The sequence below is a fragment of the Ylistrum balloti genome, unplaced genomic scaffold, assembly GCF_031769215.1.
Source record: "Ylistrum balloti isolate Yb309-2 unplaced genomic scaffold, AGI_CSIRO_Ybal_v1 Utg371428, whole genome shotgun sequence".
In the NCBI taxonomy this organism is placed as follows: Eukaryota; Metazoa; Mollusca; class Bivalvia; order Pectinida; family Pectinidae; genus Ylistrum; species Ylistrum balloti.
In genome coordinates, this window is record NW_026782750.1 from 63168 (window position 1) to 82844 (window position 19677).

At 36.4% G+C, this 19677-nt stretch overlaps 2 protein-coding genes across 6 annotated transcripts; one reads left to right on the forward strand and one right to left on the reverse strand.

Annotated features, from left to right (window-relative positions):
* Positions 1 to 882: 882 nt before the first annotated feature.
* LOC132562471 (monocarboxylate transporter 12-like) lies at positions 883 to 10942 on the forward strand. Of its 5 annotated transcripts, none has more exons than XM_060227214.1 (6): positions 883 to 942; positions 2602 to 2915; positions 3046 to 3189; positions 5798 to 5941; positions 6928 to 7896; positions 10294 to 10942. In XM_060227214.1, exons 2-6 carry the CDS (start codon positions 2753 to 2755, stop codon positions 10431 to 10433), a joined length of 1560 nt encoding a protein of 519 aa, XP_060083197.1. In that variant the 5' UTR covers positions 883 to 942; positions 2602 to 2752; the 3' UTR covers positions 10434 to 10942. The 5 variants fall into 5 exon arrangements, with proteins under 5 accessions (XP_060083197.1, XP_060083195.1, XP_060083196.1 ...); XM_060227212.1 differs by having other exon boundaries at positions 909 to 1197; XM_060227213.1 differs by having other exon boundaries at positions 909 to 1028.
* Positions 10943 to 11636: 694 nt separating this feature from the next.
* On the reverse strand, positions 11637 to 16924 carry LOC132562477 (thialysine N-epsilon-acetyltransferase-like). The gene is made up of 5 exons (XM_060227222.1): positions 16718 to 16924; positions 15574 to 15625; positions 15120 to 15191; positions 13616 to 13770; positions 11637 to 12090 (listed from the first exon to the last, which is right to left on the reverse strand). The coding sequence occupies exons 1-5, from the start codon at positions 16781 to 16783 to the stop codon at positions 11878 to 11880; spliced, it is 558 nt and encodes a 185-aa protein (XP_060083205.1). The 5' UTR covers positions 16784 to 16924; the 3' UTR covers positions 11637 to 11877.
* Positions 16925 to 19677: the final 2753 nt, after the last annotated feature.

Below are 19677 nucleotides of genomic sequence, written 5' to 3' on the forward strand. Positions count from 1 at the left end.
GGGCGTAACATAGGTGAAAACAATAGACTTATTTATGATATTATGAATTTTAGTGAAGAAAATAACATACCAGGAATGCTCTTGATGATTGACTTTGAGAAAGCATTTGATTCAGTTTTATGGGAATTTATTGATAAAACACTTTGGGGAGGGTGTTAGGAAATTGGTAAAAACTTCGCTCAAAAATGTTAGTTCGGCTATTAATAAAGGGGGGGAATTTGTCAAATTTCTCCAAAGTGAAACACGGTTGTAGACAATGTGACCCAATCACACTGTACATCTTCATATTATGCACAAACATTTTAGCAATTAGAATTAGAGAAAACAAAAATATAAATGATATATCTATGGGTGATTTTCCAATACTTTTGTCCCAGTATGCTTACGATACTCGATACTCTTTATGTGAATCAATAACTGAGCTTAACTTGTTTGCAAATATTTCTGGTCTGAAAATTAGTATTAAGTAATTTGGATTGGTAGTAAGATATATTGTAGACACTTTTTTACCAGAACTGAATTTACAGTGGGAAGGGATAAATTCTATCTATTAGAAATTGATTTTAGTGTTAACTTGTATGAAATTCCTGAACTAAATAATGACAAAAACTTGATAAAGCTAAAATCTCTAATCAAGACTGGAAATATATGTATTATTAAGTCACTTTTAATCTCACAATTGAATCATTTATTTATTGCCCTTCCAAATCTATGTACTAATTTCATTAATCATTTGAATACGATTTTTTTTCAACTTTTTGTGATTAAAAAAAGGAATTATTGAGCTCAGTGCGATCATTGAGGAATCTATATAAAAATAACAATGAAGAGTTATCTTTCTTGGTCGAAGTCGTCTCAGCTCAGTGGAACAGTATACTGAAGGGTGAATATTCATGTGACACAACGTTTTTCCAAGGAATCTATGAGCCACTTGCGGCGAAGGTTGGCCTGTTGTAGTTCCTGTCATGTTGATTCTAAACCTCTAAATATCACTGATTGTGTTGACAGATTAAGGGGTCATCTCAAAGGTATTGTACCGTATGACAAATAAAATAATAAATCTCTGAAGCAGGCTGGTTTAGCTTCACTTTGCCCATTCCGCCCTTTTAAGGGAAAGAGAGAGGAGGGGATGATTCCAATTCAGTTTTGGCCGCTGACTTTTAACCATTATGAATTAGAACTCAGCACCGTTCAAAGGTGGGTGTTCGACTCTCAGCTTAGACATTTTTTCCTTATTTTTTTTTATATATATATCTATACTAATAACCGACGGTGGCATTGCTTACTGAGGTTACTTAATTTACTCGGTTTGTTTTTCTGTGAAATGTAAGTTCTTGCCAGGACCAATCTTACTCTTAACATTGGTTCCGGAACATTATGCATTTCGGAGCGACAATTTTATCAAACTGTACCACGTGACCTGGATGATTTTGGCTTGTTGGGTGAGAATCTGGGATCTTATAAATGATATCTGTGCCAAGCTGAAAACCGGACTGTAGACGTAGTTGCGTATTTACATATAATCGGATCTACTTTCATTTTAGCTAGGGTTATCGAGAGATAAAGAATCACTTCGACTTAATATTTTAATCCTATTAATTTGTGTATTACTCGATATAAAAGTTAGAAAGTGAACATCGCCACACGTACATTGATACAGTTAACAGTGATATTAAAAAAAGAAAGAAAGAAAAGTACAGAAATACGCACAATAAACGTAAAACGTAGACCTGCACAAGTCCGTCACACAAGCCTTTGTGTATTTTGTCCGAGGTCCGACAGTGGCAATAACGGTAGTAGCACCCACGTCCATCTGGATAACAGAGGGAACTATGGTGCCAGAGCTTGTAGCCATACCAATCAACCCTCCCCTCCCTCCTACTTACCACCACCACCCAACCGTCACCCACCTAATCCATAGAACAATGTTGAGTGTGAGGATGCGCGCCAGAATTTGTATCTCAAATAGTTGTCCTGGAACATCAATGGCGGACTAAACAATAAACTTTCGGATTACTAACTCGAAATTTCGAGTTGCTATCTCGAAATTTCGGGTTAATATCTCAAAATTTCGGGTTAATCTCTCAAAATTTGGGGTAAATATCTCAAAATTTCGGATTACTAACTCGAAATTTCATGATCTTTTGTCAAGATGATTTCAATTATGAATCCGATGAAGTAATTGATGCAAGAAATAAACCGGATGTTGTAATTAATAACTTTGATAATCGTCTGATCAAATTATATTAATCCTGTAATATCCGTGAATGTAACAGACGAGTTCGTTAGTTTGAAATATATATTGTTATAAAGTACAATCATATATTCATCCTGGCCTTGTCGGAACGCACCCGACACATATATTTCTGCTGTACTCGACAGTACATTGCCACCATATCGGAATAGTATTGGTATGATTAATTGGAATCGATCCAAATATCACTCAATGGTGATTAAACTGTATTATGCATTGACGATACTTTGACAATGAGTAAAATGTATATTAGGGTTCTTGAGATATAATAGACCTAAGCATTAAATAAATAAAACGATATATACATAGTGTAAGTACATATGTATCACGGACGAACATCATTACAGACAGTCGGACAGACGTCTACGACGACGACGACAAGGATGGTGGACCGATCAAAACGAGTATACTAAGCAGACAGGAAAGACAGCTGATCGATCCTCGTAACGCCGGAAGTGACAGAATATCGAGTAGAGCTACCTTTAGACAGACGCCTCAATGGACTCAAGGGGAGAGATCGACGAGCGGGCGATAGAAAGTGACGATATCGAAACTCAACACTTTGAGGAAGGAGAGAGAATTGAAAAATCTAGAACATCGGCAGAAACCTCCCAGTACAACAATCCAGTAGACCATGGTTGGGCATGGATGGTACTTTTAGGTAAATATACCAAAGACACTCCATACTTCCTGAACCAAATTCCTTATTCGATTGTTTCCCTCGATCAATCGAAAATTTACTACGACAGTGCATTTTACCATTGTTTTATTAATTTTTTTTCTGTTTTCAGGGTGTTTTGGAATCAGCGTCCTTATTTTAGGGGGTTTGAAATCTTTTGGCGTAATCTATGTGGAATTGGCCAAGAAATTCCAGGTTTCCAACCAAGCCCTGTCCAGCATTCAGTCTTTGACCGGATTCTTTTTCCTTTTCTTAGGTCAGTTTGTTTCAATTTCTCAGAAGATCTATTCTAGATGTCATCGTCAGGTTTTATACTAGATCGTTCATGCTGTATATTCTATATGGCATTCAAGTTGTTTTATACAAGGCTGTTCCTTTATTCCATATGCCATTCGCGGGTTTATATTAGACCGTTCCTCTATTCCATATGACACCATACTTAGGCCTGATAAATTTTCGTTTTTCTTGAATACGATGTGCGAGGGGACACCTGTTTTGACGGATGAGTAGCCGGTAGATTCCTCATGGTACCTGGGCAATTGTATGTAACAGGAAAACAGATACCGTGGTAATTCTAATATTATTTGGACCACAAAAAGGTCTGCCTTAAAATTGCGTTAAAATGCGATAATTGGATATATAGCTTTGTGGATGTTAAGTATTTTCTCTCGCGGTATTTCGGTATATTGCGTAGTGACACAACATATCAAGTATTTAGTCAAAGCATCCCGATATCTTATTGTACTTGATAAGATTATAGTGGAAGTAGAAAATGATAAAGTTTTTGAAATGACAATGTATTTTGATCGAGTTTTAAATGCGGAAATTTCTGTCGATACAATTTGCGTAACGTTTTTTTTTATTCCGAGCATTTTCGTACGTTCTGCGAAATTTTACTCCAAATTAATTGCTTCGGAACATAATCTTATAAACGATAACAGTAGACAATATTATTCTTAATCTGGAAAAGCTTTAAAATGATCAATATGATGATTGGATGTGGTTTGAAGTAAGTGACAATAGGGGCCATTGTATTGCTCTAACTGGGGTTCAATTATTTACAGGATCGGGCGAAAATTTACAGAATCGAGGAATATAGACCTGAACAAGCTCAGACATTGTACCAATCTTTTTGTCACATATCACATCTTTGTTTATCTTATTACACACATTCTGATACGCAGTCCTATGTGTCAGTTCAAACTTTTCCTGCTCTGTCCTCTTCTCGTCATCAGTACTTCTCCATTGCTTTGGGTCTGTAATGTATTTTGCTCTACTGCTCTTGTGAAATTGCGCCTCGCATGCAAACAAATCATGTCCTCTAATTCTAGTCAAGAGTTTTTCATCGCATTTCTGCGCTGCTACTTCTAGAACTCTTCTCCAACCATCAAACTTCGTGGTTCCTTCACTTGTCCAGTTACCCTTCACCTTGATTTCAAAGTTACAGAATATACAATTAGGCTTGAAGATAGTGGTATCACTGTCCTTTGAAGATCGCCGACTTGTTCTAGATGAACATGTTGCTTCTGGTGTGTCTGGATGAACCTAAAAGCGATTAAGATTAATGGTGATTCTCTTCGGGATCGTACTTCTTTTATCTTGTCCAATGTTTTGTTGCCATTTTTCATGTTCACGAATAACTGCCGTTGTCCATATTCTAATCCTTGAATATGGATGACACATCTTGTTTTCATATCGGACGTTGATGCTTTACAATTTTCACCACGCCTTCTCTTTGACGGCGGGCCATCATCTTTTGGGGGATCCTGGGTATCAGATGAACCTTGCATTACCGTCTTTGTATGTATTAAAACCAATCACTATATGCTTGATCTTTATCATGCAAAAATGCTATCCTACACTTGCTTTTGACTTCGTATTATGGCATTTTGGCAAACATGCTCCAATCTCATTTACATGTATTTGGCTTTACAAACATTTCGCTTTTGAGCATCGCTGATGAGAAATTAATATTCGAGGTGTGTCGCATACGGTGCACCAAAATTTATATTATATTCTACCCAAATGAAATAAGAAAACTAAGATTGTATTTCCTTTAGGCTATATGATGGCGTCCGTCTTCATGAAGTTGTGATTGACTACTCCGGGAAATTGTCATGAATCTGTGTTTTATGTTGATTGAATGGAGTTTGAAAAACAGGCATGTAAGAAATTTGACTCCCAAAAAAACTATGACAATTATGTAACATCTATATTTTTGTTGAAATTAATTTATTCATAGCTGTTTGTTTTTTTAACAGATCTCTTTGTTATTCTATTACGGTCATTTTGACACCTCATTTGTTAAATTTGATCGAAAAATAAGGATTTTATGAGTTTTTTCACATTTTGGGTAAATTTTACTATGGCGGACATCTTGATGACGTCATAACCGGAAGTTCTTCCCAACTTACGCAATGTTAACATTTATTTTCGTGATCAGGGCGTCATGGGGCTTAAGAAAAACATTGATTCGGAGGTTTGTGTGGGTGGAAGGTGGGGGGGGGATGCACGACGGACCCTTCTAGCTCCCGGACTTAAATGTGTGTTTATGTTCATGCATGCGCATCCGTAACGTAACTGGGCATTTGGGTACCATTATATGCAACACGTGTTCTTTATAAAGCGTAAAAGGTCTGTGAATTTATTTTTATTTGCAGACTTTCCTGTCATCGTCGAGGTCATACTGTCATTACCAGACATACTGAGAAATTTTTTTCAGCTGCTGTTCGAATTGCCAGGTTCACACACATAGTGGTACTATATCTTTATTGGTGGGGTATCTGTTTTTCAACTGTTAGTAATATTCGCAGTACCAGGACACTAACAGTATTACAATTAAATGTATGTTGTCTGTTCTCCAGCTCCTCTTAGTAATGCTTTGAGTACCAGATTTACTCATAGAGTGGTGATATTTACTGGCGGGATAATTACCAGCTGCGGCCTGATATTGTCATCACAAGCGCCCTCTGTCACCGTGTTGTATTTCACTTATGGTCTTATAACAGGTATGTACATGTAGTACTTGCTTTTTTGTACATAAACTGTAGTTAGAATATGACAAATCTCTGCAACTGAACAAACCATTGAGTACAGTAAAGGTTGTTATTTTTGAGTACAGTAAAGGTTGTTATTTTTGAGTACTTTACAGGTCATTATTTTTTAATATTAAGGTTTGTTAGTAAAGCAAATGGTTTTCTTTTCGTACAGTAAAGGTTGTTAATTATTAGTATAAAGGTTTATGAGTACAGTAAAGTTTCTTTTAGTACAGTAAAGGTCGTTATTTGTTTAGTGTTAAGGTCTATTAGTACAGTAAATGTCGTTATTTTGGAGTACAGTAAACGTCATTATTTTTTAGTTTTAAGATTTTGTTAGTACAGTAAAGGTTTTTGATATTAATGCTTTTTAGTACAGTAAAGGTCGTTATTTTGGAGTACAGTAAAGGTCGTGATGTTTAGTATTAAGGTTTATTTGTACAGTAAAGGTTGTGATTATTTTTAGTTTTAAGGTTTCTTAGTAAATTTTGTTATTTTGGAGTACAGTAAAGGTCGTTATTTTGGAGTACAGTAAAGGTCGTGATGTTTAGTATTAAGGTTTATTTGTACAGTAAAGGTTGTGATTATTTTTAGTTTTAAGGTTTCTTAGTAAATTTTGTTATTTTGGAGTACAGTAAAGGTCGTGATGTTTAGTATTAAGGTTTATTTGTACAGTAAAGGTTGTGATTATTTTTAGTTTTAAGGTTTCTTAGTAAATTTTGTTATTTTGGAGTACAGTACAGGTTGTTATTTTTAGTACAGTAAAGGTTGTTATTTTTAGTATAGTAAATGTTATGTTTTAGTATTAAGGTTTTTAGTACAGTAATTGTTATATTTTATTACTTTAATGGGGATTTTTGACAGTTAAAAAATAACGGCGCCATGAGCTATAGTAAAACTATTTAATTATCAAAATGTGCGTTGTAATTGTTGGTCATAACATTTTTTTCACGCTACAGGTATCGGATATAGTTTATGCTTTTCATCAACAATGGTTATGGTAGCCAATTACTTCGCGAAATACCGTTCATTCGCAACAGGATTTGCCCTATCTGGTGGCGGATTTGGGTCCATGACTTTGCCTTACCTCATCCGGTACTTCATCAATCAGTACGGACTTGAAGGCGCCATGATTATACACGCAGGAATGATGAGTAATATTTGTGTTTTTGCCATGCTTCTCCGTCCTTTTACTAACTATCCCCTGAGGAAAACACATGATATCTGCATCCAAGAAGATAATATAATGGAATTAGATTCGCTCATACCTCGTGGTGAATCTGCAGATAATGGTAAAGGCAGCAGCATCGAAAACACGACCGTATCCCCACACCATCCTAACAGTGGTCTAGTGAACCCGAGTAAGCTCCATCCTGACGACCAGACCGAAAGCGACTTGCACCTCTCCAAAGAGAGTGTTAATGTTATAGCCAAGAAGAACAATTTTCTACATGAAATTAATTGGAAACTTTTTCTAAGCCCTGTTTTCATTGTTTTTTTCGCAGTCATATTTTTTGCAATGATTAGCTACCATAGTTTATTTAACATAGTTCCTCCATATGCTGATGAGCTAGGATTATCGGGTGAGGATGGGGCACGGATTTTATCAATATTTGGAGCAACAGACCTAATAGGACGAATAGCATTCGGTGTATTAATGGATATATTCCCAAATCCAAAACACCATCACATTATCTTCACCACGTGTGTTGCTGTTTCTACTGTCGGAGTGATCCTGACGTCATTTTTTCAATCTCTGCTAAGTATTTCCCTATTTATGGCATCTTATGGTTGTTTTACTGGAGGATACAACGGAACCGATGTGGTAGTACTTGTTGATAAAGTTGGCCTGAAAGTGTTGCCAAGTGCTTGGGGATTTATCTGCTTATCGGCTTCCATTGCCATGCTAATCAACCCTTGGGCATCAGGTATTCATTTACATACTTCGTTTTAATAAAAGATAACTGATAATCTGAATTTTAAATCCAGCAAGGAAATCCGGGTTTGGATTAAAAATTGTTTAGTCCTAGAACCAGCCAGAATATCTGGATTTGTGGAAAACCTCGTTATTGAATCGTAAATCCTGACAGGATATCCAAACTTTGTAGACCATGAGGTGTTCGAATGGCAGTGTTAACGCACTCGTATTTCATCCGGGCGTCGGAGTTTAGTCGTCCAGGAAAGGACGTGAAAAGGAATGGAGACACTTTCTGCCCACGTGGGTTTTCCCCGGGCACTCCCACAGTAAGACTTTGAGTGATTAATGCAAGTTGAAGTGGCCCCCCATGGATCATTCCCAAATTTCATCTGTAGATTCCATTTAATCCCTTGTTCTTTGTAGTCCGTTTAAGAATTTATTTGAAAACAAAGTCACCTTGGCTATTGACAGTCATATCTATCATGACTTCTGGAGAAACAAACGATTGATCATTCTCAAGTTCAAGAGTTTCAAGTTCCCTTTATATCCTAGTAGTGCATACAGTAATCCATTTTGGGACTGATCGATTGAAAAAAAACTGGATGACAGGCGGCCATCTTGGTTTTTTTGTAGAGAAATATTTGATGAATAATTCTCAAAGCTCATAGGTAGGTTCAAGTCCTTTGCTAGATGCATACATTTTGGGACTGATCGGAAAGTAAAATGTACGACATGTGGCATCTTGGTTTTTGTCACTAAAATTGTTACCGCTATTTCTGGAGAAGTACTGGATGAATCTAATTTTTTGTATAGGTTCGTATTGGTCCCTTTTTGATTTTGAAGCAGGTCAGGCAAATAAAATGAAATACAACTTATTTTATAGCAAATGCGAAGCAAGCTTTACGCTTATATTAATCACTTATTTTGGCCCGGATGGGAGGAAAATGGAGTACCATGGTAAATCCCACGTGAACGAGCAGGTGACTTCATATCTTTACACGTGCGTTCTGGGAATCGAACCCCGGTAAAAGGGTAGTGAACTGACGACAATTATATTGATTCGACAATTAATGGTCATTATTTTTTCTGAATAAACCTTCACAAATTTTATATTGTCTGAGCAAACAAGTGGAAAGAAGAAAAGGGAAAAATCTACTTTTCAAAGAACAAGTAAAGATCAAACATTAATGGGCTCCGATACTCCTCTTGGATCTCTTTTTATATTAAGCTGTAGTTGATCTTAGTAGCATATGATGCTTGTGTAACATTCATCCAGGGTTCTTTCGCCAGGAGCGACACGACAACTACAAGCCCGTGTGTTTCGTGGAGGTATTTATTTATTTATCCGGGAATTAAAATCCCTGTAAAATATATTTAAAATAACATACAAGTACAAATCACACATGAACGCACATAACCTTCATTCAAATACACATTACTATAAAGACGATACTTGACGAAATTTCCACCGACTTTATATACGAACTGACAAGCATGGGAAAGGTTACGAATAAAGATAATTACACTGACATTTCGAATGATATTAGGCTCATAGCTAATATTAGACTATAATCAAGAAATATTTAGGAAATAACGACTACTTTTAGCTGTTATTTTATAAGTATCAAAAATAAGTTTATATGACTCTAGAGCTAAAGTATTAACTTTACTCAAGCATTATAATTAGGTTTTAATTATTAGCAACTATTTACAAACATAATACATTAAATTATCCACTTACCCTGCATGTGGTGCTGGGGAACCCGGTTATAGGGAAATAGATTAATAATGCGGATTAATAGCCGCACAGCGAAGAGGGACAAATATGTGTGCACCGGCCCTCGGGTAGCTGAGAAGTGCCGACACAAGGACAGGACAGAAAAAAGGGAAAAGAAGGCGCCAAAAATCAGCGTGGAGAACGTGTCTCCTACCATGTCAGGGGTCAGTCAAACTTGTCAAGTCAGCACAAATGATGGACAGGTGATTGACAATACATGCACAATACGTCACAAACACACCGATTACAGGTAAAGCAAAAGTAAGACAAGACGATCACGTGATAACTAATCACATGACACCACAAAAAAACGAAAATAAACGGTCACGTGACAATTTATGCCCCGGATGTAAACCTAAAAATACTCGGCGCTACACTTGTCATGAAAGTACATCTAAAATAATTTTTCAATAATTTTGTGACCACAAATTTCATTGTCAATACCATAACTGTAATTAAGTTTGTCTTTTTCATGGTAGGTATGAACACCACACCTTCAACACATCAGCGTAGCTTCAATACTCTTAATACCAAATTCAAATACGGTCTTGAATCAACTACTTATTGTATAATAGATCTGATAAATATTGCTGACCTCTTTTTTCAATCCGCATTCTTTACATTTGGCAGGTCTCATAAAGGATGGTACTGGAACATGGGCCAATGCCTTTCGGTTTACAGGGTCCATGTCAGTCATCGCAGTGATCCTGTTGTTGATATTGCCTTGTATAGAGAGAAGATACAACCGGAGGAACACGGCTCGTGTTTAATCAGCATGATACTACTGTTTAAGTTGCCTTGTATAGAGAAAAAATACAACCGGAGGAACACGGCTCGTGTTTAATCAGCATGATACTACTGTTTAAGTTGCCTTGTATAGAGACAAAAATACAACCGGAGGAACACGGCTCATGTTTAATCAGCTTGAATAGAGAGATGAAACTAAAGGAGAAAGTCTAGTAAGGATCCTAATCTCTGCTCCGTCTCACTCAGTGTACGATGAATCTTCGAAATTGCTTAATCCGGTGGCCCTACATGGGATCATTATACAATTTGACGTGGGTGGAGGATGTTATGATTTGACTCCATCACATTTGATGCGTTTGATTCGTCACTCTAACACAACAGGCGGTCGTGTAACGCTGATATCAAACTATAGTGTCACCTGTTATCTTGCAGTTTACACAATGACTCTAATGGCGCTCTCCGGATTATTTCATTTGTTTAAGTGAGTTGATGTGGTGTTATTGTTTTTGCAAATAAAGTTTGATTTTAATAATTGGTGTATGAAATAATCTTTAAAATAAATGATAGAATATACTATTAGCATAGTGTGTATCCGTATCATTATCAAGAGAAATTCAAGAAAATGAACACGGACCAAACCTACACTAAAAGTTACGTCGTCATTGTAATAGCTTTGTATGGCAATTGTTATCTGAAGAATCAGTGTTGAACATAGTGTTTTTACCAGAGATATCGAAGGAGTGTGTTTATGTCATCATCTACGGGATTATCTCCGTGTACAGATGATCAAAAGCTGTAGAATTTTTCGGCGCAGGGAGCATAACTTATACTTCTTTATCCTAATTATGATCTTCAAAGTTCGATAAAATTCATTTCATAGTGATTTTGAAAGTCAAGTGCATGTGTATACATAGATGTATTCTGAACCATGCCGTCATTCAAATGAATCAAAATATGGGTAATTCCAAGTGAATAGTCCTGATGCTATATGCTATTGCCTAACGTATGGAAACCGAGCTTTAAGTGGTGATTTGCGCCATTACTCAGAATTATGTGTCCTTCACGTTCGAGGAATACATTCTTAGGGAATGATAGAATCGCCATTCATTTCGGACAGATGTGTTGTCATGAATCTTTGCTGTTATCATATGTGAAAAATAAGTCGCTTGCCAAGTAAATTGTTGTTTAAAAACCAAAAAAGGTTTTATAATCCATAAAAAAACATGCTTGTAATTACAGTGAAAATTCAACAACAGCTAGTGTACCCGATATCCTTACTCCAGGCTAAATGCCGAGTAATTACAGATATTTGGCTATCTACCTTCAACTTCTACATATATATCCTTAGATAAAGTTGACACTGAAAAGTGGACTTCTCTCATAGGTGCAAATATTAACGTTTTCACACTTAAACAAATGTCGACAGGATCCTTTACATTTTGGAATCGTGCTAGAATTATCTTTAAATCACCTGTTATCTGCAATAACGTCTCTGTTCAAATGCGCAGGAAAGGATTGCTTTGCTAGTTGCTCCAATTTTGGTCCGTTTATTTCGAACCAATGCAAGCTTTCAGAATCTGTTATGTTCTTTGCTCCCCGTTTTTTGTAGAAAGCTATAGACGGTTTGTTCCAAGCATATGCCTCCCACTGCATCCGCTGACAACCCTGGGCCACACCAACCTAACATAAACACATACATTAAATTTCTGTAGAATTAACACTGTATTGGGCAACTTTTACCGTTTTGCCCATTAGCCGATATAGCGCAAAAAACGCTTAGATATGTACTGTAATTTTGGTTATATAAGTTAATTTCGCTACATTATCATTAATGATTGATAACGCGAAATCGAATGCCGAGAAAGCATGTTAACATGGAATACAAATCTCAGAAAAATATATGTTACACCTGTTGACAAAATGCAAAATGAAATATCAAGTCCAAACCGGACGACCAAAAAATATTTGTCCTCGAAAACAAATAAAGTTGATGCTTTCTGTATTTCATGTCGAACTTAACACCGGGCAAAAACGTTTCATGCCTGGAAGAAACACTCCTTAGGCGAATAGTTCCCCATATACAGCATGTCGTTAATGCATAAAATCAGAAAAGCTTAACCTGATTTTTGGTAAAGTATTTGTGTTACTGGTACATAATTATAGAAGTATGTTTACTGGAATAATTGTTTTTGCAACAAAAACATTTAAACCTAGGATCCAAGAGACCCACAAAAAATATGGTACACACGACCTAACACATTGTTATTTCACATCACAGACGAATATAATTACCGTCCACATATCATATTATAAACGGTATCTAACGAGGTAGATATTTATAATCGTATAACTGAAGATGTATTCCTAGATATTGTCATTCAAATAAAATGTTATAATTCATTAGTAACGATGATCATAATTCGTATTCACAATAAGCCGTTGTAGATTGCACATGAGTATAACTGGAAGTTCTATACAATTAATATAATCTCGAATTCATTAAATCATACGATTTATTTCTCATTAAGATTCATGACTTATATTTATAAATAGCAAGGGGCAATAAAATTCTCAATACTTATCCTTTAGACCAATTAAATGTTTATGATACGTTCTTTTAATTCATTAATATTATTTTTGTTAGGAAAATAAGATTCCCTTTTCACTTGCCACCTCCATGTCAGTCGTAAACTGTATATATATGTGTGTTTGAAATGGCATTGCATCATATAGACGAACGAAATGTATAGAGTGATAAGCTTATATATCTGTTAAAAAGACAAAAATATTCACATACGGTGAACTATGTTTTGGTTATAACTTTGTCGCTATGTGGAGATATCGTTTGTATTTCATTATTCATTTCATTAATTACATCCTTTATTTCGAAGTTATGAAATAGGTTCATCTAAAAATTAAAAAATAAAATATATTTGTAACGAAGAAATGTTAAAACTAACTAATTAGAGACATACATTTTGGGATTTTCATTTGTTTTAAAACGATATATTAGTATTTTTTCTGAAAAACCGCTGCAAAATCTATAGTTAAAAAATCGTTCTCCTTCAGCGAGAAATCCGCGCATGCGCAACGTGGTATGTCCTGAATAGGTGCATATGAAACGGGACGAAATATGTTAACAACGCCGAATTATATACAAATACATTATGGATCAAAGCAAAGGATAACAGACAGGGTCTTTTACCTGTGCAACGTCTTGGAATAGTTTACTTCCTATACCACGCCCCCTGTGGGCTGCTGACACGAAGATGTCCTCGAGGAACAGAACACGCCCTACCTTTGCGGAATATGTATAAAAGTACAAGGCGTATCCCAACAGCACGGCATTATCTTTTGAAGCTGTAATCATCAATATTATATAGTAATAAAACACTGAGTACAAAATAGATTGTTTTTAGGAAACATATACAGAAGTTGACGGTAGAAATGGAATCACAGCCGAAAGTACCGAAGTCATGTAAATCATGTCAAATCGCTTGTAAACATCAAATCATGTGACATGGCCTCGTAAACATCAAATCATGTGACATGGCCTCGTAAACATCAAATCATGTGACATGGCCTCGTAAACATAAAATCATGTGTTATGGCTTCATAAACATCGAAATACCATGACTTAGTAAACATTAAAACCATGTATCATATTTCCGTTCACATCAAAACCTGTACATGTATTATAATCCACTTTTCTGAAAAATGGTGTCGCACAATGACTGGAAAAGTTCCAAGATGGGTGCATGTCGGTTATTTTATTTTCCTGGTCAGTCCCAAACTCAACCGGCCACAACTAGGGACCTAAATGAACCTTTACATAAAATCTGAGAAAGATCTATAGAGTAGTTCTCAAGAAATAGTTATAACAAACTTTCGAAGTCAAAATCTAAGTCTGTCAACCATTTTTGTTTTTTTATCAGTCCCAAAATCAATTTGACACAACTACGGACCAACAGGAACCTATTTTAGCAATTTGAGAAAGGTCTAGACAGTACTATTCAAGAAATAGCAATAACAACCTTTCAAAGTTAAAATACTAAGGGCCTTAATTTTGAAACTTAGAAGGCGACAGAAGAAAACTAAAAATAATCGAAAGAAATGTCAAAATCTAGATGGTGAGGTTTACTAGGTCCATAGTTCAATAAATATCGTAATATCTGATAAGTGTACACGAATGTTAAGTTCTCAAATGAGTTCAAGGTTAACAACAGCGGAATATCCAGACATATCAACCAGCACCAAATACGTCCAATTTCATGTCGCGCAAGAAAATAGAATATTTCCCAACGAGGTCTTTATGATGATCACGGAACTAACGTATAATCTTTATCAACTTGAATATCCCGAAACCCTGTGTAGATTGTGTGTTTATCTGTCCGTTGTCTAATATCGTGATATTGGAAACTAACTCTAAATATCGAGTCAGCTGCAACATACATACACTTTAGGTTGTTGAAGCAGGAAGTTGTTACCAAGAAATAGAAAATTCACCATATGGATATTAAAATTATCCTTATTGTACACATAGGTGGAAAGTTCTCCCTGTTTGACTCTTTTGGGAAATGATCGATGTAAGCTGCCGATGTGTACGATTGCCATGGATTATAAAAGTATTGTCATTTAAGTTAAGACATCATCAAAACGTGTATATCTAAAAGTCCAGTATATGTTACTTTCGGAACTATATATATTACCTGACGCAATCATATCTTCCACAACTAGGCACTGGAAACATTTCCGGTCTCCAAAACCATCTCTCCTCAGTTCTGTGGAAATAATAACATGTTAAACACACTCATATACTATACATTTAGAATTGTCAAAATGGCTAATGATTGATATAATTATTTTAATAAAGTGAGAATCCTGTGGCTCATTTCCTGTATATAGAACATTGTATGACAGTAAAACCTGCCAATACGGGCAATGCGATACCTTCAATAACGGACATCTTGTCTAGTTCCCGAGTTACATTACTATATATGACTTATAATGTCCTTTTTAAATCAAATATGTTTTGGAAGTTTGCGTCCTAGTAGGACAATCGGTGAATTTCAAAGCAGTGAATAGAAAGCATCCTTCTAGTTGGTCAAACTATGAAAGTTCTATCATCACTGGAAAAGTTAAAATACTGATAAGGAAACTTACTCTCAGCTGTCATCTCCATTTTATCCGATATCTTGTTGTAATCTGCTAATTCCTGAAAAAAATATTTACATTTATAAATTACTTGCATGATTGAAGTATTTACATGAAGTGTTTTCTTTCTTTCTCTGTGTCAGTATGAGGATTACTTTGAGTGAGGTCCTACATTTAAAACGTGCAGTATGAGTTACTTCAGGTAAAGTGATCCACCACGTTGTCTAATGTACATCTATCATTGTATTTTTACATCATCAAACTGAATTGTATTGTATTTTCATGTATTCACTTAGCGCCGCAGAAATGATCTTGGGATCTTGGCGCCAACCATTGTTTGATCTTTATATGCTCTTTCAAAGTTGGATCTTTTCCCTTCTTTTCTCCTCTCTGTTTTTGCAATTAATGATAAGACATTTCGACATTCCTTCGCAGAAACAGTGATGAAAATCTTTACCTGCCAAATCAAAAATGGCCACTTGGAAGCCATTTCGTTTCATCTGATCAGTCCCAAAATCAATCGAGCACAAGGAAAGCCAAAGGGAACAACCATATGAAATTGAAAGATATTCATTCAGTACTTCTTATGAAATAGCAATAATAATCTATACTAGGCAAAATCCAAGATGGGTGCCTGTCGGCTATTCTATTTTTCTAGTCAGTCCCAAAATCAAATTAATACAACTAGGAAAGATCTATCAAGTACTTAACAATTATTAGCAATAAGAAACTTTCAATGTCAAAATCCAAGATGGCTTCCTGTCGGCCATTTTGTTTTTCTGATCCGACCCAAAATCGCATGGGCACAACTAGGCGCTAAAGGGATCTTACCTGTGAAATTTAAGAAAGATCCACCCAATACTTCTCAAGAAACAACGATAACAAACTCTCAAAGTCAAAATCCAAGATGAGTTCCTGTCGGTCATTTTGTTTTTCTGATCAGACCCAAAATTACACGGGTACAACAAGAGACCAAAATGAACCTTTATATGAACTTCAGGAAGATCTATACAGAAGTTCACAATAAAGAGCGATAACAAAATTTGTTTTCGGAGCAACACCGCTACCTGACCCGGTCCATAATATTCAGGTCAAATTTTTGTATTATCACCCTGTACACAAAGCTAAATACTATCATTTGTATGTATGTTACCTGTCTCAACCGAACGATCTCGTCACAATCACTCTCTACAGCAAGTCGTATGTTGAAATCAGCCATTGTAAGTGTGGATTACGGTAGATGTACTGTGAATTGCCGTTGAATAATGTCGATCTTTCAGGCTGCTTATAAGTCACCCAGACGTTAGAGAACAGCGAGATATTCCGACTAGCCCACAATGCTCCTTCGGCGCGGAATGAGACTGTAAAGATAGATAACTCGTGAAGACTTCAGCAAGATGTCATGCACAATGCTACTACGATAAACACATTGTACCTGATACAAACAAGTGTATAACGTATAGAGAAGAGTTTTACTCTTTGACGATCAGAAATTATGAGATAGAAGTCAAGTGCGTTCTCTTGTCCCAATAAATACACCCTCAACGGAGACGATCCCAGTCAGAGGTCCTGCCGAGCGCCGCCTCAGCTGTTTGTCCTGACATTTATAGCCAGAGTGCTTCGCACTGCTCGCTGTTAGTAAATGTAGATAATTGTTGTAGGCAAATACCCAGCTATTCTAGGTTTTAACGTGATATATTCATATGTGTGTGAACATCTTTTTTTATCAAAATTATGTTTCTTAAATATTTCGTTCACTTGAATGATAGGAAACGATCAATAATACAATATAAAAATAACGTCCAGCCGACAGACAATGAGACAACAAAAAATATCGTCCAGCCGACAGACAATGAGACAACATAAAAATAACGTCCAGCCGACAGACAATGAGACAACATAAAATAAACGTCCAGCCGACAGACAATGAGACAACATAAAATATCGTCCAGCCGACAGACAATGAGACAACATAAAATAAACGTCCAGCCGACAGACAATGAGACAACATAAAATAACGTCCAGCCGACAGACAATGAGACAACATAAAAATAACGTCCAGCCGACAGACAATGAGACAACATAAAAATAACGTCCAGTCGACAGACAATGAGACAACATAAAAATAACGTCCAGCCGACAGACAATGAGACAACATAAAAATAACGTCCAGCCGACAGACAATGAGACAACATAAAAATAACGTCCAGCCGACAGACAATGAGACAACATAAAAATAACGTCCAGCCGACAGACAATGAGACAACATAAAAATAACGTCCAGCCGACAGACAATGAGACAAAATAAAAATAACGTCCAGCCGACAGACAATGAGACAACATAAAATAAACGTCCAGCCAACAGACAATGAGACAATATAAAAATAACGTCCAGCCGACAGACAATAAGACAACATAAAAATAACGTCCAGCCGACAGACAATAATACAATATAAAAATAACGTCCAGCCGACAGACCATGAGACAACAAAATATATCGTCCAGCCGACAGACAATGAGACATAAAATAAACAGCCGACAGACAATAAGACAACATAAAAATAACGTCCAGCCGACAGACAATGAGACAACATAAAAATAACGTCCAGCCAGACAGACAACAAAATATATGAGACAACATAAAAATAACGTCCAGCCGACAGACAATGAGACAACATAAAAATAACGTCCAGCCGACAGACAATGAACATAAAAATAACGTCCAGCCGACAGACAATAAGACAACATAAAAATAACGTCCAGCCGACAGACAATGAGACAACATAAAAATAACGTCCAACCGACAGACAATGAGACAACATAAAAATAACGTCCAGCCAACAGACAATGAGACAACATAAAAATAACAACTAGCCGACAGACAATGAGACAACATAAAAATAACGTCCAGTCGACAGACAATGAGACAACATAAAAATAACGTCCAGTCGACAGACAATGAGACAACATAAAATAAACGTCCAGCCGACAGACAATGAGACAACACAAAATAAACGTCCAGCCGACAGACAATGAGACAACATAAAAATAACAACTAGCCGACAGACAATGAGACAACATAAAAATAACGTCCAGCCGACAGACAATGAGACAACATAAAAATAACGTCCAGCCGACAGACAATGAGACAATATAAAAATAACGTCCAGCCGACAGACAATGAGACAACATAAAATAAACGTCCAGCCAACAGACAATGAGACAATATAAAAATAACGTCCAGCCGACAGACAATGAGACAACATAAAATAAACGTCCAGCCGACAGACAATGAGACAACATAAAAATAACGTCCAGCCGACAGACAATGAGACAACATAAAAATAACGTCCAGCCAACAGACAATGAGACAATATAAAAATAACGTCCAGCCGACAGACAATGAGACAACATAAAATAAACGTCCAGCCGACAGACAATGAGACAACATAAAAATAACCTCCAGCCGACAGACAATGAGACGACATTAAAAAAAAACGTCCAGCCGACAGACAATGAGACAACATAAAAATAACGTCCAGCCGACAGACAATGAGACAACATAAAATAAACGTCAAGTCGACAAACAATGTGACAACATAAAATAAACGTCCAGCCGACAGACAATGAGACAACAAAAAATAACGTCCAGCCGACAGACAATAAGACAACATAAAAATAACGTCCAGCCGACAGACAATGAGACAACATAAAAATAACGTCCAGCCGACAGACCATGAGACAACAAAATATATCGTCCAGCCGACAGACAATGAGACAACATAAAGTAACGTCCAGCCGACAGACAATGAGACAACATAAAAATAACGTCCAGCCGACAGACAATGAGACAACATAAAAATAACGTCCAGTCGACAGACAATGAGACAACAAAAAATAACGTCCAGCCGACAGACAATAAGACAACATAAAAATAACGTCCAGCCGACAGACAATGAGACAACATAAATAAGCGTCCAGCCGACAGACAATGAGACAACATAAAAATAACGTCCAGCCGACAGACAATGAGACAACATAAAAATAACGTCCAGCCGACAGACAATGAGACAACATAAAAATAACGTCCAGCCGACAGACAATGAGACAACA